Raw genomic sequence first — 18,247 nt, 5'->3', positions numbered from 1 at the left:
GCGCGGACTACAAGTCCCATGAGGCCTTGAGGCCTGGCTTGCGGAGACTCGGAGTCGGTCGCGCGGCCACATTCGGGCTTCGTTCGTCCGGGAAGGGACCCCACCCCGCGCGTTACCACAAACTCAGCTGCATTCAACCCCTGGAAAAAGAATCAATAAACATTTATTTGATACAGTCATTTTTAATACATACAGTTGATGGCCCGCCCCCGCGCCACTCGGGGCCTGGAGGCAGGTACGAGGACAGGGGACAGATAGATGGTCACAAGGTGGGCAGGGCCCGAGCTCACCGTCAAAACATCTTGCAAATAAACACTTTGTAGATAGAATATATATGTATATATATGGTTACAAGTGATAGCTGGAACCTCTCTTTCAAAATGCACTTATGTACGGAAAACTGGCATGAAAAGAACCAAACCAAGAAACCCAAAGCACAGGACGTGTGGCTACCGGCCCGAGGTGCTGGCTGCACTCCTTGAACCCCAGGGCTCCAGGGCAAGCCACCTGGGGCCCGCAGAGCGAGCACACGTGGGCTCAACCCTGCCCTCGCGAGTCAGGGCGCACCCGCTGTTTCCCTTCCGAGCCGCAGGAACGGGAGGTGCCGCGGCTGGGCGGGCCCCGGTCACAGCAGGAGGCACCCTCATCTGCCTTTGCACAAGCAAATAAAGTGCAGCCTATTTCTGTGTGGAGTGACAGCGCCCAGCGGGCCCGTTCCCGTTCTCGGGGCAGTTGGGTGGGCGGGGCCAGAGGTAGATGTTCAGGAAGCGACCGGCACTGTGCCCTGCGCGCAGGTCGAGGGCAGAGTGCACGCCCACCACACCCTGGGAGGCTGCCACTCTGGTCCCTCCCACTGAAGGTGTCGGCCAAGCCAGGCGGTTACGTGGCTGTGTTCACACCCGAGTGGGAGGTGGGCAGACCCTGCTGAGCCATCCAGGCTCTGCCCCCTTCCGAGGGCTCTGCAAACCAGCTTGCCACCGCCACTCACCAGCCACAGCACACACAGCGCAGGAAGCAGGGAGGGAAGAAGAGGGAGAGAGGGGTCCGACCCAATAGCCACTTTTGGCAGCAGCCCCCACGCCCACTTTAAAGACAAAGAAGGGGGTTAAAGTGCTAAACATCAAGTTATCCAGGACCCCACCTCTTCCCACACACCTAGGTGGGGTTCCCACACCAGGGACCACCTGTGGACTTTGGGAGGTGACCTGGAAACTCACCCCCCAGCAAAAACCAGCCCCCCGCTCCCCAAGAGCCAAGTACCTGAGAGGCTGGGGCGGGCGGCTGTCCCCAGCAGAGGTGTTGAGGTCCAACCTCCTCCAGCCATTGATGACAAGGACAGAGAAAGTGTGCCTGGGGCTCCCGTCAGTGCCAGTTCCACCCTCCCCTCCCCAGGCTGCCCCTGCAGTGGCTTCCTGCTCCACCTCCACCAGCTGTACACCACAGTGACACCCAGAACACAGGAAAGAAAGCCCTCCTGCCCCAAAGCTCTGCCCATGCCACCCCACCTTGACCTTTCACACTGGATCACACCCATGTGCCTCCCCCGTGATCAGATCAAGGTGTGTGTGAGTGGAGAGCAGACCCCATCTCCATACCTCCTCCCTAGCACATGAAGCCAGAGCTGCCCAGGATCAGAGCCTTCTGGCCAAAGGAAAAAGCCAGACACAAGCGGAGCTAGGACCTGGCCCCAAAGCCCCAGGGACCTGTCTCCCTACTGCAGGGCCAGGAGAGCGGAGCCCAGCTTGGAGCCCCTCCTCTCCAGGGCTGGATGAGGATGGCAGCTTGGGGGCAGCACGGTGCCCAGTAAGCACTGCCTCCCTGAGCAGGGGAGGGACCCTAGCCATCCACCATCGGCACCAGGAAACCCTTAGCACCAAAATGTCAGATTGTTGTAAGTTTTTTGTATAAAAAACAGAATAAAAAAAAGGTTGTTACTTGTCACAGCAACAAGACTGGCATTCACTACACACCCAGGAGACACACGCATACGGGCAAATATCAAAATTCACATCGTCCAGGATCGGCAAGGCCGAGCCCTCACCCACCCCCACCCCCCAGGGAAAACAGCCTCCATCCAAACCCAACAGCTCTGAGCGACCTTCTCTGGCCGCGCCACAGGTGGAAGGCAGGGCCCAGGAAGGAGGACACCTCCTCCGGGTGCCTGGGACTCTAGCCTGACCCCTGCCCAACCTGCAGACCTAGGCGTCCTCAGGGCGCCAAAGGGAGCCGAAGCAGAGCCCCAAAGCCCCCATCAACCCACTGTGACCTAGGCCAGGGCCCTCCCTGGCCTTCGGCTCTCATATCAAAAGATCACACAATCAGAAGGAAGAGACAGGTAAAAAAAGGGGGGAGGGGACTCCCATTGGAGCTTGGCCACAGGCCAACCCAGTACAACAGAAGGCTGCCTCCTGCAGTGGTCACTCCTCAGAGCCCCACATGCCACTGGAATGCAGGTCAACACCAGAGCTCAGACAGGCCCATCCCTAACCCGTCAGGCTGCCCCAACCCAGGCCAGCGGTGTCAGCAGAATATGTGCCACTTGACCCCAACCCCAGGGTTGGCAGCCGTGCTCATGTGCCTGGAACCCCTATTCCTGCAGCCCTGCAAGTGGGAGAAGCAGAACTCTTCCCTCACCCCAAGCAGAGAGCCCAACTGGGGATGGCAAAGAGCCCCGTGAGTGGGGCCGCCTCCCCTTACCATGATGGACACAGGCCAGGGGGGCAAGGGCCCAAGCACAGCAGGGGTCGCACAGGTTGGGGGCACTGGAGAGGTAGAGAACAGAAGCAGGAGAACCAGAGGCAGGGAGATGGGGGAGGACTGTCAGGTCAGCACGGCAGAGGTCAGACTCAGGGTCTGTCCTGGGAGGTAGCTGGGGGTGCTGGGGTTCCAGTGTCGGGTAGAGGCGCGAGACTGCTCAGGGACCCTCATCAAGCCAGAACCAGGGGCCCCTGAGCCTTGGCCTGAGGAAGCAGACAGGGCGCGCGGCTCGCATGGCCAACAGGCATCTGGCTGCTCTGCACCGCCCATGCGCCAAGGCCCAGGCGCAGACCGCCTCCTGCCGTCCAGGGCCCGACTCTGCCAGGCCCGTGAATGTGCCTCTAGGCTATTGCACTTCTGTTGCTGCCACTGGCCCTCCACAGAGAGCCCCAGCCCAGGTGTGCCCTGCAGCAGCCTGCACAAGAGAAGGGCCACCTTCAGAGGAGAGAGGAGCTGGCTGCCCCCACTGGACAGATGAATAGGCAGGGGTGGGGGATGGAGAACTGGAGGGCAGGACTCCCGGAGCTAGCTATCACCACTCTGGACAGAGGGGGACTTGGTGGCCAGTGTGGGGACTGGGCCCCACCCACCTGCCAGCCACCATGCTCACTTCTCAGGCACCTTGCCGGCTCCCACCTTCCGGCCAGCAGAGCCCCGGGTCCCCTTGTCTCTGCCTCCTGGGAGCCAATCGTCCTGGCTGGGGGGCATCTTGGATGCAGGCTCCTCTGGGGGACGCTCCTTGGGCTTACGGCCCCGCTTCTTCCCACCAGCCAGCCTCTTCTCCTCCTTCTTGGGCACCAATGAGTCCTGGGTCCTGTGTTTGGGAGGCGGGTCTGCTGAAGTACGGAACCAGTTCTGAGGACAGAAAAGTAGCGATGGAGATCCTGAGGCAGGGGGCTGCTGAGAGCAGGGCCAGGCCCGCCACGGAGCCAAGGTGGCTGGCAGCAGGGTGCCCACCCAAAGAGGGACCCAAGCTCCTGGGCTCTCCCAGGGAAGCCAAGAACCACTCTAGAGACAAACTGCCACATCTGTCAATGGTGGCCACCGGGCTCAATGACCACTCCGCCCCGGCCTGATGCCTCCGTGGGCCAACACCGCGCCCTGGAACCTTCCGCGCCCCGCCCTGCCCACCTCTGCGTGGGCCTTGAGGATGTGGTACTTGACGCCACTCTCGGAGCTGAACTCCTTTGCACACAGCAGGCAGCAGTACTTCCCCACCAGATGGTCCCCCTGCAAGACACCGGTGTTCAGCCCCCAGATGTGGGACCCCAGACTGACCCTATGGGGACCAGAAGCACCCAGCCCCAGCCAGGACCCCCACCTGTGCCATGACAGGGTAGGCAGCCACAGCTTATCTGGATGGGTGTCCAATGGGTGGGCTTCAGGGACCCATGAGAGTGGGAAGAGGCAGGCACCCAGGGGAAAAGGATCGCCCCCTTTGCAGAGGGCCCCTCACCCCAAGGCCAGGTCAGCAGGTACACTTGTACCCACGCTGATGAGCCCCTGTGGGCAGGACAACTCGAGACTGACCAACTCGTGGCTGAGGCTAGGGGATGGCAAAGTGTACCAGGCTGGGTTGGCTATCAGGCACAAGGGGAGGGTATCATGCCCAATGTGCAGGGCTCCCTGGGAACTGACCTTGCTGCAGCTGGCAAGATGGGCCTTGAGGCCGGACACGCTGGAGTAGATGGCTTCGCAGCACTGGGGGCAGGAGATAGTCAGGGAGGAGGTCCTCCAGCGGTGCCCCCACACAACTGTGCAGCCTGTGGCCCAGCCCGGGGACTCTGTGCAAGCGCCGGGGCCTGACCCCAGGCACCTTGGGGTATGGGCAGGCAAGGCCTCTAGGGCTGAGGTTGAGGCCTTTCTGCCAACAGGGTTCTGTCTGAGGACCCTCCTGGCGCCCAGGGGTCACAGGTAGGCTGGTCACTGGGAAGGCTCCCACCCAGGGCCATACCTGGGCACCTCTGTCCCGGTGCCCCCACGCCCGCCCCACCAGCCCGCCCCAGCTCACGTCATTGGGGCAGTTGACGTGACCTCTCTCCTTGACTTCATTCTTCCACGCCTCCAGCAGCTGGGGATTCAGCGTGGGGAGGCCTGGACGAGTGTAGTTGAGCTGTAAAAACAGGCAGGCACCAGGGTGAGCACGGGCGACTGGGCTGGAGCTGAACCTGGACGCCCCCAGCTGCTCTAAGGAGGCCCCCGACCGTGCCTCCCCGCAGACACGTGACCCTGGGCAGGTGGGCCGGTGGGCCAGGCCACAGGGGCCGCCCGCGGAGGTCCACCCTTTGAGACTGGGCACTCACCCGTGCAGTCTCGGGTACCAGGTCATCCTTCATCTGCCGCTTGGTCCAGTCTCGGGCCAGCTCGTCCTCCGCAATCTCCTGCAGGTGGAACACAGCCACCTGGGCCGAGGTGCGGCGGACGCGGCCACTGGGGGTCCGCTCCACACCCAGCAGGGCCTCAGCCTCGGCGGGCTTGTCCTCGGGCTCCTCGGGGGGCTGCGGGGCGAGGAGGTCTGGGTGAGCGGCCAGAGCCACATGGCGAGTGAGTATGTGGGGGACATGAGAAGCGGGGCGCTGAGGCTCACCCCCCCACGCACATGGCCCACAGTGGAAGGGGGAGACACACGGACACCAGTGCTCGGTGCCTGGGGACAGCAGGCCCGGCTGCTCACCGGGGCCGTGTGCTCGGAGCGCACGTGGTAGTCGTGGCCGGCCTTGGAGCGGTAGGTCTTGCCGCAGTGGACGCAGGGGAAGGAGGGGCTGTCCACCTCACAGGGTGGCCTCCCGCAGCGTCGCCGGTGGTACTGGTAACCCATGAGGCTGGAGAAGGCGGCCCCACAGCCCTAGGGGTCAGGGGCCAGTAAGTGGCCAGCAGGGGCGGTGCGGGGTGCCCCCACGTACCCACCCCTGCACTGCCCACTGACCTCCTGGGGGCAGCGCAGCCTCCCCATCTGCTTGAGCACCTTGCGCAGCCTCTCCCGCTCCTCCTGCTCGCTGCCCTCGGAGGCCCCGGAGGCACAGGGCTGGGGGCAGGCCCAGCCTCAGTGCCCCCGCCACCAAGGGCCCCTGCCCCTGCCCGTGTCCAAGGTCAGGCCTGGGGCCACTAGGCTCTGCCACAGTGCGGTGTGAAAGGTCAGCGGTTGGGGCTGGGCAGGTGGGGTGGGGTGGCATGGCATGGAATGGGCGGCCAGGGGTCAGGGTCAATGGTCAGAGCTGGGCAGCAGCTGGGCCCAGTGGCGTACCTTGGCGCTGTGCTCAGCCATGGTGTGGTAGTTGAGGCCGGCTTTGGATTTGAACTGCTTCCGGCAGTGCTGGCACTTGAGTGCGTCCTGCAGCTGCAGACATGGCCCTGCCCATGAGAAGCTGGGCCTGGGCACCGCCCCTCCTGGCACCCCCGGGCAGCCTTACCTTCTGGCAAACCTCCATATGCTTCTTGAGCCCCACGAGTGTCTTTCGGGCGACCACCCTGCAGGTGGGGCAGACAGCCTGTCCCCGTTCATGGATGGCCCTCTGCCACTGCTCCTCAGGGCCACCTGGGGGGCAGGGCCAGGGCCTCAGGGGCTGGTGGGGGCTCCCGGCACCTTGGACGCCAAGCGCAGGACCCAGGGTCCATACCTAGCCCCCTACCCGTGTGCTACAGGGCATGCCCCACAGTTGAGACCTGGCCCGGGCCCCAGCACACAGCAGCCCCCACCTGGGGCTGGGTGGGCCACAGGGGCCGGGACCTCCTTGATGACGGTGCTGGCAGGGACCGGCACCTTCTTCCGGACGTCCTCGGCGCTTGGGCCCTCCTGCTTCTTGGTGCGGTAGCTGCGGGATTTGTCTTCAGCCTTGGCCAAGCCTGTGTGCACACGTGAGGTGCAGGTGTGGGCCCAGGGCACAGGCACCCTGCACCAACCCAGCCCCACAGGCGCCCGGCTGGCCAGGGCCTCACCTTTGAGTCCAAAGGTTCCTGAAATAGATGGCTGCTCCCCTGTAAACTTCTTAGGTGTTTTCTGTTTCCTTCCTGACTCAGGGGAGAGAAAATGGGGACCCAGATTCTGGTCAAATAATCATCAGGAGGCTGGCTGCTGCCCACCCCCCAGCCATCTGCCCCCCCCCCCAAGCTCTCCTCTTACTGTGCTTTGTACGCTCCGCTCCCTCCTCAGGTGGGGACACAGGGCCTGTGGCCCTCAGCGCCTCCTTGCCCCCCAAAGGCCTGTTGCCCAGAGAAAGGGGGCCACTGCTGGAGCCTGCGCTCAACTGGAAGGCCGAGCTCTGGCCCGTGGTGGACGGCCCATACTCCCCGTTCTCTGGCCTCGCCTGCTTGGGTGGGATGGGGCAGGTGTCCAGGCTGTCTGCAGCCCTGCAGGGAGCAGGGAGGTGAGGGGCAGGAAGGTACACTCGGAGCCCTGTGACCCCAGACTGCAGCTGGGGAGCACCCAAACCCCCAGCCGGGAAGGAGCCCCCGTACCTTTTCTTACCACTGCCCCTCCCCGCAGCTCGAGGAGTTTTGTTCTCAGACTTGGTCAGCAGCACCATTTTGCAGGACGGTGTGTGTCTGCTGATGGCTATGGGTCTGCTGACGGTCACCAGCTTGCTGACCACAATGGGCCTGCTGACTGGCACTGACTTGGTGACTGGCACAGGTTTGGTAACTGTCACAAGTTTTGTCATCGGCACCGGTTTGTTTGCAGTCACCGGTTTGGTGACTGGCACCAGCTTGCTGACTGTCACTGGCTTGGTGGTCGGCACAGACTTGGTGACCGGTATGGGCCTGCTGACCGACACTGGTTTGGTGACCGGCACGGGCCTGCTGACCGACACTGGCTTGCTGATGCCAATGGGTTTGCTGACACCCACGGGTTTGCCAATACTGACAGGCTTGCTCACTCCAATGGGCTTGCTGACTCCAACGGGCCGGCTGACCGGCCCAGGCTTCAGGGAGGGCAGGGGCCCATCCATGTGGTTCCAAATCTGATGCTTCTCCAGCTGGGTCTTGGAAGTGAAGGCGGCCTCACAGAAGGGGCATGGGAAGGTCAGCCTTTCTGAGATGGCACCCTGGGTGGAGAGGGCAGGCGTGGGGTGGGCCGCCCGGGCCGCTGCCCGGATACACCCCAGCAGCTAAGCAGCGCAGGCTCAGGCCTCGTGTTCCCCGACCCGCAGCCCCTTACCCCTCGGCACCGCTGGTAATGGTACTTGAGCCCGTAGATGCTGGGAAACTCCAGCCAGCACCCCGAGTTTGGACACTTCACCCTTGCGTGCGCCTTGAACTCGTCTTTCCACTGGTTCATCAGGGAGAGCTGGGCGTGGGAAAGGCCGGGCTGCTGACCCCTCAGCCTCGCAAGCCTCTGCCAACCCGAGCCCCGCACTCAGGCCTGTGGGGCAGATGGGCTACAGGAGCCCGGGACCTCGGGAATGCACCCCAAGCAGCAAGGGAGCACGAGACCTGTTCTAGAGGCCACACAGACGTGGTCAGCTAGGCCCAGGCCACACACGAAGGCCTGAAGGACAGACTGGCCCGCTGACTTGGGCTGAGAGCATGCTGCTGGAACTATGGAAGGCAAGTAGAGGCAGGGCAGTGGCCTCAACGGGCCGACCCCACATGAGCCCACCCTGCCCTTAGGCAGCTCACAGGAATGTCACGGAGGGCCTGGTTCTCAGCTTTCGGACGCCCCTTTTTCTTTCCTTCCGTCCTGTCGCTGGCTGGACTTTCCGGGTCAAAGCAGAGTGGGGCCTGGCTGGGCACTATCTGCCCACCCCGGGCCACCGGCAGCCCTGCAGTACAAGACACAGAAGGCTGGTCAGACGTGGAATGAGCCTTGCTACCCCCACCGCAAAGGCATGAGGGAAGAAGGCTGCAGGACAAGAATCCAGGGTCCCTGGCTGCCCCTGCCCTGGGAAGGCTCTCAGGAGCCCAGTGGCCCACCTGGCACACAGGAGCTGGACATCTGGGGAGCTGGCCCACACCCAGCACTAGCTGACCGTGACAGCTTAGAGTTGACCTTGGCCTGACCCCTCTTACCCAGCTTCGGTGGGTCATGCCGCACAGGAAGTCGGACCTCATTCCGGCTGCCCTCTTTCCCAGGCCCACTCTTGCTGGACCCCGAGAGCCGGCGGCCGCCTCCAACACCGAAGGGATCGGTCATCGCTGCAGAGCAAGTGGACAGACTCGTGAGGCCCATCAGGGCCCACTCAGGACTTGAAATGGCTGTCCTTGTGCCCCACCCCCAGACAGGCCTGCTCTCTGGCCACAGGCAGGGGGGCTTGTCTGCTGTGCTCTCAGTCACAGAGAAGTCAGGTGACAGGGGGCTTCTGGTTTAGGAGAGGGGCCAGATGACCCTGGAGACACCATCAGCTTGGAAGGATCCAACCCTGTCCTGAGACCCTCACCAGGTCCGATGGGCTCCCTCCCTCCCTAGACACGGAGTCCCAGATGTGCCGTGAATCACACACCTCACACCTGGAGCTGGGCTGGGGGCCCCAGGAGAGGTGGAGTGCTCGGGCGGAAGGATCCCTCCTGGGGGCCAATTAGGACAGCAGTGTGGCTGGGGGCCCAGCACCTCGGAACACCTTCCTGCACAGACCCAAGGCAATGCCACACTACCGAGGCGGGTGCCCCTGGATCCTTCTCCCCAGGACACACATGGAAGACAGCCAATGTGGGTGCTGAGGGCTTCTGCCCACTCCCCAAAGGCATGCACCCCTGGATGGGGGGCAGAGCAAGTACTGTGGACCGTGTGGAACCTGGTTCTGGTCCTCATGGCAGTGCAGCCATCCTACCTGACTTTTCTCGGCCTGTACCAGCCGGGGCCCCTCCACCCAGATGGAGGCCTCGTGCTGGGCCTCTCGGCCACCTTCCACCTGACTGGCCTCTTTACCTCCAACTCCCAGAACCTCTCTGTTCTCCACCTACAGGCCTACCAGCACCACTCCTGAGACCACTGTCCATTGGCCTCCAGCCACAGGGAACACCCACTACCTGAGGCTGGTCCTCCGTGGACCGGAGAGCTGGAGGGAGTCTGTTGGGTCCTCCCACAGGGACACCGAAGCCACAGAAGAGAGTGGGGGGTTGAGGGTGCGGAACGTGTGGGCAGGTGACCCCGCCCTGGACGTTTCTGACTAACTTAGATCGGAGGATGGGAAGGGGCTGCTGTGCCTAAGAGGGGACAGGACCTATGGGGGCAGGACGAGATCAGAGGTCGAGACAGTCGCTGCCCATTGCTGGAGGGGGCCCATAGCCTGGGCCTGCAGCGAGGCAGGTGTGGGTCTAGACAGGTCTGTACTAACGTCTGTGGAAGTCCTCACACTGCGACTCCCAAAGGAGATGAGCCACCATCAGTCAGTCACCCAGACCCGAGATGACCCCGGCGTCCTGGGGTGCAAGTACCTGCTGGGTCCCCACTTTCCAGTCTTTCTCCAGCTTCAGTGGACATTTCATTGTTGGGGGGCCTGGGGCCAGGGCTGGCTTAGGAAGCAGAGACCCTCCTTCCATCCAGGGCCTACGAGTCTGGCACCAGGAGAAAGGGCTTCCGCCCTCCCGGAGGGCCCAGCAGAGACGAAGCAGTGGGGCCCTCACGGAGGTAGGGGCGCCGCGCTGACCGCAGGCGACGCTGGCAGCAGGACCAGCGCCAAGGCCGCAGGGCCCGGAGCCCGGCTCAGGCCCGGGAGCGCAGAGGAAGCAGCCAGAGGATGCGCACCTGGAGGCCGGCCTCGCCACCCACCTGTCACCTGCGGCCGGGCGCGGGCCGGGCCTGGCCCCGGAGGGCCGATCGCGGGCGCCTGGGGAAGGGGGGGCGAAGGCAGTGAACCAAAATGGCGACTTTTTCTGGAGAAGGAGGAGGCAGGAGCCCGGCGCCGGCGCGGGGCGCGGGGCGCGGCGCAGGGGGTCCGGGCGCGGCGGGGGACGGCGGGCGGGGGCTCCCGCGCGGCGCCCCGACCTGCGTGCGGGGTCAGGGTCGGGGGCGCGGCCAGCGCAGGGGCTGCTCCGGGGTCGAAGCCGGGGTCGCGGCCGGCGCTTACCTGCGGCGCCCAGCGGGAGGGCGGCGGGGCGGGGGGCCGGGGCCCGGCCGGGGCCGGACAGGGGCGCGGGGCGCAGGGTCCGGGCGGCGCAGGCTGCGCGCCGCGCTGCGCACATGCGCGCTCCCGCCCCTCCCACCTTTGACAGTTTTACTGTGGGGGGGAGGGGAGGGGGCGAACTCTCGCGGTATTCCTGCGGCCGCTCCGCCACGGGGAGGGACGGGTCGGGGGGAGGGGGCCGGTCGGGCTACCCGGCTTTCCGGACTCTCGGGTCCATCACGTGCATCCGCCAGGCCTCCGGTGCAGTGACCAGTTATGTGGCCCATAGGGCGGGAGGCCTTTTTCAGGCAGTTGGGTAAACTGAGGCACCCTAGGGGCGCAGGGTACTGCCCCAAATCCAGCGCGCTCTGGTTGAAGTTGCCGGACTTCTCTATGCCCTGGCCCTGGGAAGGTGTGGCCACCGCCCTCCCAGACCCTGAACCCCTGACCCCTGGGGGTCTTCTGCCTGAAAAGCGGAGTCGGGCTTCTCTTCCAGCTACCCTTGTGACACCTCTGCCTGTGGCCATCCTCTGAGGCTTGCTGGCAGGCCTTTATTGGGGTTACCATCTTTGGAGCAGCCTCTGTCAGCTTTGGGGGGGCGGGTGTTCCTAGACCAGCGGCTAGTGTCTTGCTCCTCTTTGCCCCAGAACCTGGTCTTCTGCAAGGACACTGGTATCAGGTCTGAGGTGATGGGTACCGACCCCACCAGGACTTGGGAGTGAACGAACCCAGAAGGGGTGGCAGTGGGGAAGCAGTTACAGACTGCACCTCCTTCCCTGGGGTCCTTCCCACCGCTGTCCTTACACTGCACCCGACTGCACTCCAACCCCTCTCTCCACATAGAAGCATGCTCGGGTTGCACTGCTGGTGCACAGGGCACGAAAGATGTGGCAGATTTGGGGTCTGCCTCTTCTCACAGGGACCCTTGGGATCCACTCTCGATGCCAGCACAAAGTGCTCACACAGAGGCAAGGTGGAGGCCCTCTGTGGAGGGCTCAGTCGGTCAGTCCTTCTCTTGGAAATCAGAGCCAGAGAGAGGTCTGTGTGACCCCAGGAGGAAGAAGGAATGTCCCTCTGTCGTTGATTGGGCCCACCCTGGGGACAGGACACTCAGGATTTCAGGAGGGGTCAGTGTGTGTGCCCTGCGGTGCATCCGGGTTTGTCAGCATTCCCCATGGAAGTCTGCGTGTCTGTGTGTGTGTGCCATGGCAATGTGGGTGGGTATGTGTCTGGAGGTCAGGCTGTCATGCAGTATCACTTGTTTGTATACTGGATGTGCGATGCCCCATGCGTTTCTGTATGTCGGGCGGTCATTGTGTGTCTGGGATGCTGTGTTGGGGTGTGTTGTTGTGGGTCTGGATACTGGCGTCATTGTCTCTGAGTGTTGGTGTCTGTGTTCAGACTGCAGTGGTTGGTTTACGCCTCTGTTCCTATCTGTGTGTCTGGCTGCTGCCTGGGTACATGTCAGGGCACGTGCTATGTCAGGGCACTGCCCTGTGGGGGGCCCCAATGGGGGTCCCCAAAAGGCAGCTGCATCAAATCCCTGGAACCTATGAACGGCCTTATTTGGAAAAAGGGTCTTTGCAGATGTGATTGAGTTAAGGACCTGAAAATGAGGAGATCGTCCTGGATTATCCGGGCAGTGCCTAAATCCAGTGATAAGTGTCCTTTATAAAAGGGAGATTTGGGAGATCAAAGGTGATGTGACCACATGGTCCAGGTGCAGTGACGTGTCTGTGAACCCAGGAATTGCCAGGCAGCCACCAGAGTTGGGAGAGCAAAGGAAAGGTCTCTCCCCTGAGCCCGGGAGGATCAGGCCCTGCTGCATTTCAGATGTGTGGCCTGCAGAACTGTGAGAGAAGGGGTTTGTTGCGTTAGCCTCTCGATTGTCATCATTTGTTGTGGCAGACCCAGGAACCCCTCACACCTGTGTGCCTCTGAGTGCAGCCCACTGGCCTGAGCCCAGTTCCAGCCTCTGCCTTCGGTTCCCCCACGCCCGGCATCAACAGGCACCCTACCAGGATGCGACATCACTGCCCCCTGGTGGTGAGGGCTGGAGGCAGCTGGGCTGGGAACCCCCTCCTCCCAGACCCAGGGCGGTGCCCACCCCCACGCTCCGGATGACTTCAGCTGGACACCACACTGGGGCTCTTGAGAACCAGCTTTATTTCTGGTCTTTTTATCAGAATATAAAAAGTGAACACAAAACAAAGAAGACAGGACAGGAGCTTGGGGATGGGGTGTTAGGGAAGCAAGACAAAGGAAGGAGAAGGGGGGCAGAGATGGGAAGGGCCCTCTGGGAAGGGCGCCACTGTGATGGCACAAGGTGGACAGCGACACTCAGGGCAGCCAGACAGGACAAGAGGACTTCCCATTGGGGGGACATACAGGATGGGGGCACCAGGCCAATTGTCCAAATTTGACACATGACATGCACCAACTAACCCCTCTCTGGAGGCCAGCTCAGGGAACAGAGGGGGGCGGGATGCTCAGCCTTGTCTGCACCCCCTCACCTGAGGTTTTCAGAGCCCCCCCAGGGGAGTGGGAGGGCAGAGGAACAGAGGGACAAGGCAGCAGGACAGCCCTCACTGTCCCCTCTGGGCAGCACCAGCCCCAAACCTCAGCCCTTGGGGCCAGGAGGGAGTGGTCATCCAGGTGCCTGCTGGGTCTCTGGGGGGGGGGGTGGCCATAGCCCTCAGGACAGTCTCTTTGTGATCTGGATTTTCCTGGGAATACCCGCCCATTCCTCGGCCTCCACAGTGATCTCCATGACCCTGAGAGGAGGGTAACTTTCCCAAACCTCAGGCCAGGACACTGCTGAGCCCAGTGCTGGGCGCCAAGTGTGGGGTCCCTATCATGCCATGTTAGTTCTCGGGTGCCTGGGCAGTCCCGGCCCTGCCTCATCTCAGTTGCAGTGAATAGAGGGGGGCATGGTGAGGGGAGGGTGCCTGGGCAGATGGACACTGATGACCATTATCTGAGCAATGGGTTGAGCCTGTTTGGCAGGGTCAGGGGCTGGGCACAGGGAGCCTTGGCAGTTTCTCCCTCCTCTGTGGGCAGTTCTCTAGGTTCTGGAGGAAGGTGTTGAGCTGGACAAGTGGGTACACAGACAGACCTCTCACCCTGGGAGAGGGCAGGACGCCCCAAGGAAACGTGACTCAGCCAGCAATCGGGGACAGACGTCAACATGGGTGAAGGGAATATAAATAATCACTCCTTGGGAGTTTGGGGACCATCCAAACCCCACTCTGGCCCCAGGTGGCTGCCCCACATGCTGCCAGCAGCACCAGGGATGGGCCTCGGTTCAGGTCCTGGGAGAAGGGGCCACACTTAAGCAGCCTCCACGCACCCAACCCTAGGCATAGCCCAGAGTGCACAACCACAGGTGGCTGGACGGGCAAATGTGGTCACACCTGTCCATTGGGCCCAGCTCAGCCCCTGGGGATGCCTGCAGGGTCCAAGAGGGGCTGCATGGCCAGCTCTGCCTCGTCCTTGCCATGGGCTCCGGTCACAGTGCTGGGGTCTGGGGTTCAGGCCTCAGGCAGCAGCTAGGACATGTTTCCGAAGGAAGCTATGGGTGGATGGGGTGAGGAGTGGGGGTCTCTGGCATCGTCCCCTCTGCCATGGGCTCAGCATGGCCCTTACTGGGGTCCCACAGCAGAGTCCAGCCACCCACCCTACACTCAGGGCCTGCAGCCCCGTCCCCACCCCCTGCCTCCCCCCGCCCCGGCCTCTACGGCACTCCTGGCTCCTCCCACTGACCTTGGCTGAGCAGTTGCAGGCTCCGCCCCTCTTCGCGCACCTGCAGGCGCAGCACCTGCTGCAGCACCTCCTGCCGCTGCGCCTCCTGCGCCAGCCCCATGCGCTGCAGCTTCTCGGCGTTCAGCCGCAGCAGCGCTCGGCCTGGGGGCAGGGAGAGGGGCGGGGCCGAAGTCAACTTCCGGTGGGCAATCGGAGCCAAGGCACGGGGGGGGGGGGGGGCGAGACTCAGAGACAGAGAGGGAGACTGAGGAAATGGGGGGAGGGACACAGAGACACATAGATGCAGAGAGACGGGGGGCCAGGAGGGAGATGGGGGAAGGGGAGGAGGAGAGAGGGGAAATGGGTAGAGAGACAGACACACAGATGCGGAGAGACAAGCAGGGAGAGGCAGAGGAAAGCCAGATGAAGACACAGAGAGGCTGGGAGACACAGTGGCAGGTTCCGCAGAGACAAAGACCGGAGGAGAGGCTGACTCAGGAGGAAACAGGAGATGGTAGGAAGAGGAGAAAGGACAGGCTCTCCTGGGTTCCCTGTGCCCCCAGCCCGATAGCCCCCAGCCCCACAGCACCGGTGATGGCGTGCTGGGAGAAGGCCTCCACGTAGACGAGGTAGTTGTGGGGACAGTGCTTCTTGAGCCACTTGCAGACGTCCTGCTGACTCCACAGGACCACAGGCCTCGTCAGGCCGCCCAGTGAGGGACTCGTGTGGTACAGGCCACAGTGGTCGGAGTACAGCCAGCCCTGTGAGGGAGAGGGGTAGCAGATAGAATGAGGTGGTGGGGAGGGCAGGGGCTGAGATGGGTACAGTGGCTGGGTACCTGGGGGGTCTCTGTGCCAGGCTGCTGCAGGAGCTTGACTGGCCGGCCACCTGCTGCCCTCTGACTGCGTGAGTCATGCCACGTGAGGCTGGTGCCTGGTGTCCTAGGCAGGTGGCAGGGGATGCTCTCGGTGGACACCGTGTGCTCCAGGAGGGTCCGGCAGAAGCTGAAGTGGGCAGTGGCTGCAGAGGAGGGGTGCCTGGTCAGAGTGGTCAGGGGCCCAGCCAGAGGCTCCCCTCGTCACTCAGCCCACCTCCCCTCCACTGAGGAAGGAGCCACTTTCCCAAAGGCAGAAGGAAGCGTGGAGTGCTGTCTTAAGGGCCCCACCCAGCCCAAAGCTGAAGAACTGGAACGCCTGTGCCCTCCAAGTCCACAGTACACGTTCTGGGGAGCCAAATGGATTCTTAGAGCAGACGCCCACCGGGGAGCCTAAGACTTAAGGCCAGGGGTAGGGCTCTCCTGGGACAGCCCTCACCTCACGCTTGCCTTGGGCTGGCACATGCCACACCGAACCAGGGTGCACACACAGGCCCTACCTACAAGGAAACATTGGACTGGTGTCCTGGGAGGCCCGTGTGGTGAGGAGACCCCCTGGGTGCACGGCAGGCCCATCGCCACGGACTGTGCCATCTCTGCAGCCATCCCTGCTGCGTGAGGTTTGGCCCTGCCCAGCTGTGCTCACTGGTTGTGACTCATGGACAAGAAGCCTAAACTCTGGGCAAGTCGGCACCTGGGATTCCTGCTCCCCCACCTCCCACAGGGTCGCCAACCCAGGGTGATGCTATGCATGGTGGCTCTGCAGCTGCCATGGGCCTCTCAGCACAGGCCCACAGGCTGCAGCCATGTGCTCAGGGACCCCTAGTGACACCTGGAGCTCTCTTCCAGTTCCAACTTCATTACACTAGTCAACACTTTGGTTTTATCATCATTTCTGGGCTGGCTGCTGACCCGAGTGGGGGAGGAGCAGTCGCCTGTTCACTGCTCCTCCCGAGACCTTGCACAGGTCCTGGTGCAAAGGAGGTGCCCAGATGTGAATGGACGGATGGACCAAGGTTCTGTGTGATGTGCGTGTTGAGGCATCGAGGCCCTGACTCAGCAGGGAGACCTCCCCTCGGGACACAGCTCCCCACCCCTAGGGCATGATTGGGCCCTGTGCCCAGGTCTCAGTAATGGGGGAAACCCACATCTTGCTCCCCTCCTTCCACCCCATTCCTGCAACTTTCTACTATCAGATGACCACAGGTGACTCTAAATTTGAGGTCTAGGGTCAGACTGAGAGTGTGGCCGACGCCTCGAGGTGGCTTCTAGTACCGTGGGAAAAGAATTAAAGCCGAGGCCTTTCAGGGGACAGGCCCTGGGTCGCATGGCCTCGCCTCTCCGGGTCCGGCCTGGGTAAACCAGTCGGACACCTCCGTGGGCGTCGCACCTGTCCCGGGTCAACGGCACGCGCCCATTTCCTGCCCGCCCGGGGGGAGGGATCTCTGTGGGTCCGTCGCTGCTTCCCTCCCTCCCTCCCAGCCCCAACGTCATAATTCCCTTGGAAAATGGGGTGGGGGCGCAGGATCCCGGCTGTGGCCCCGGCCTCTTCTTCGCTCCAACGCAAAGGCTGGGAGGGTTTTCTCCGCGCGCGGAAAAAAAGGTGACCGCACGGTGGTGCGGGCCTGGGGACAGAGCCCCGGCCGGTCACCTCCCCCAAGTCAAGGGTGCGCTGATCCCCAAGGCCTGAGGCCGCCCCACCTCGCCCCCAGCGCAGCACAAAGACACAAGGGACCCCAGACCCGTCAGGACGCGCCCCCTTTCTGTCCACTGCCGCCGCTCAAGTCCGCCAGGTCCCGCCCCCGTCCCTGTCGGTCCCCAAGCCCCCAGCCCACGATGTCCCGCGCCCGGATTCAGTCCGGCTCACCGTCCACATCCCGGCGCTCCCCGAAGCCGGCGCGCACAGCCCCGGCGCGGCCTCGCGGGGGGCTCAGCTTGGTCCTCAGCTCCGTGAACATGGGGCCCGCGGGGCCCGGGCCCGTGCACACGCCCCTCGCCGGGCGCAGGGCGGCCCGTGTGGCCGGCGGGGAGCGCGCGCCACCGCCCCGCCCCAGCCGGCCCCGCGCCGGAGCCGGTCCCCGCGCCCGGCGAGTCTGCGCGGCGAGGCACCTGCCGCCGAGCCCTGAGAGCCGGGCGCGCTCCGGGAGCCCGAGGGGTGTCGGCGGCGCGCGGCTCTGCGCGTGCGGCGTGGATGCGGGGCCGGGGGCGCCCCTGCGCCCGGGGGCACGGCTCCCAGGACGGCTGACTGCGCACCTGCAGGGGCCTCGGAAGCAGGGCGGCACGGACGCATTCCGCGCGCGCGGGGGGGCGTCCTACCCGCCCTGGGACCCTCTGCCCCCTGGGGCCCCGGCCGAGGGCCACACCCAGCCCGTCAGACCACGTCCCTCCATTTTGCTACCTCGGTTTCCTCCTTTAATTCGCATTCCCCAGGTCTCTCCCTCACACGGGCACTTGCCTCCCCAGGGACGTCAGTTTGGCTCTCTGACCGCGTCACACGGAACCCGGGGAGGACAGCCGGGGTGTCCCCCTTTCCTCCCGGAGCCCCAGAACCGGATTCAGCGCCCGAGACGTGGCTCTGAAGGCGGCTGGGCTGGCGGCCGGGCGGAGCGAGGCCGAGGAGAAGGCTCGGCGGGCGGGAGGGGAGCGGGGCCGCAGGGCGCCGGGGGGGGGGGCGGGGGGGGCACCGGGGGGGGGCCGCAGGGCGCCGGGGGGGGACTGGCGGGGGGGGAGCGGGGCCGCAGGGCGCCTGGGGGGGGCACTGGCGGGGGGGGAGCGGGGCCGCAGGGCGCCGGGGGGGGGGCGGGGGGGGCACCGGGGGGGGCCGCAGGGCGCCTGG

General features: G+C 64.0%; 2 protein-coding genes across 6 annotated transcripts; both read right to left on the bottom strand.

Annotated features, from left to right (window-relative positions):
• Window positions 1-141: 141 nt before the first annotated feature.
• Window positions 142-10,715, bottom strand: ZNF512B (zinc finger protein 512B). 4 transcript variants are annotated; one of them, XM_081033510.1, is made up of 18 exons: window positions 10,129-10,714; window positions 8,764-8,889; window positions 8,374-8,516; window positions 7,913-8,041; window positions 7,213-7,799; window positions 6,878-7,104; window positions 6,694-6,765; window positions 6,454-6,600; window positions 6,168-6,292; window positions 6,002-6,094; window positions 5,684-5,782; window positions 5,432-5,602; window positions 5,061-5,255; window positions 4,769-4,870; window positions 4,396-4,458; window positions 3,889-3,987; window positions 3,368-3,612; window positions 142-3,172 (listed from the first exon to the last, which is right to left on the bottom strand). In XM_081033510.1, exons 1-18 carry the CDS (start codon window positions 10,172-10,174, stop codon window positions 2,821-2,823), a joined length of 3,021 nt encoding a protein of 1,006 aa, XP_080889636.1. In that variant the 5' UTR covers window positions 10,175-10,714; the 3' UTR covers window positions 142-2,820. The 4 variants fall into 4 exon arrangements, with proteins under 4 accessions (XP_080889636.1, XP_080889637.1, XP_080889638.1 ...); XM_081033511.1 differs by lacking the exon at window positions 7,913-8,041 and having other exon boundaries at window positions 10,129-10,715; XM_081033512.1 differs by lacking the exon at window positions 142-3,172 and having other exon boundaries at window positions 3,225-3,612; window positions 10,129-10,713.
• A 2,232-nt stretch (window positions 10,716-12,947) lies between these two features.
• Window positions 12,948-17,972, bottom strand: SAMD10 (sterile alpha motif domain containing 10). Of its 2 annotated transcripts, none has more exons than XM_081034092.1 (5): window positions 17,810-17,972; window positions 15,376-15,557; window positions 15,127-15,298; window positions 14,559-14,699; window positions 12,948-14,367 (listed from the first exon to the last, which is right to left on the bottom strand). In XM_081034092.1, exons 1-5 carry the CDS (start codon window positions 17,832-17,834, stop codon window positions 14,345-14,347), a joined length of 543 nt encoding a protein of 180 aa, XP_080890218.1. In that variant the 5' UTR covers window positions 17,835-17,972; the 3' UTR covers window positions 12,948-14,344. The 2 variants fall into 2 exon arrangements, with proteins under 2 accessions (XP_080890218.1, XP_080890217.1); XM_081034091.1 differs by lacking the exon at window positions 17,810-17,972 and adding an exon at window positions 17,279-17,465.
• Between the last annotated feature and the right edge of the window lie 275 nt (window positions 17,973-18,247).

Source organism: Rhinolophus hipposideros (assembly GCF_964194185.1).
Source record: "Rhinolophus hipposideros genome assembly, chromosome: 22".
NCBI lineage: Eukaryota > Metazoa > Chordata > Mammalia > Chiroptera > Rhinolophidae > Rhinolophus > Rhinolophus hipposideros.
This window is presented reverse-complemented; position numbering and strand designations above follow the sequence as displayed.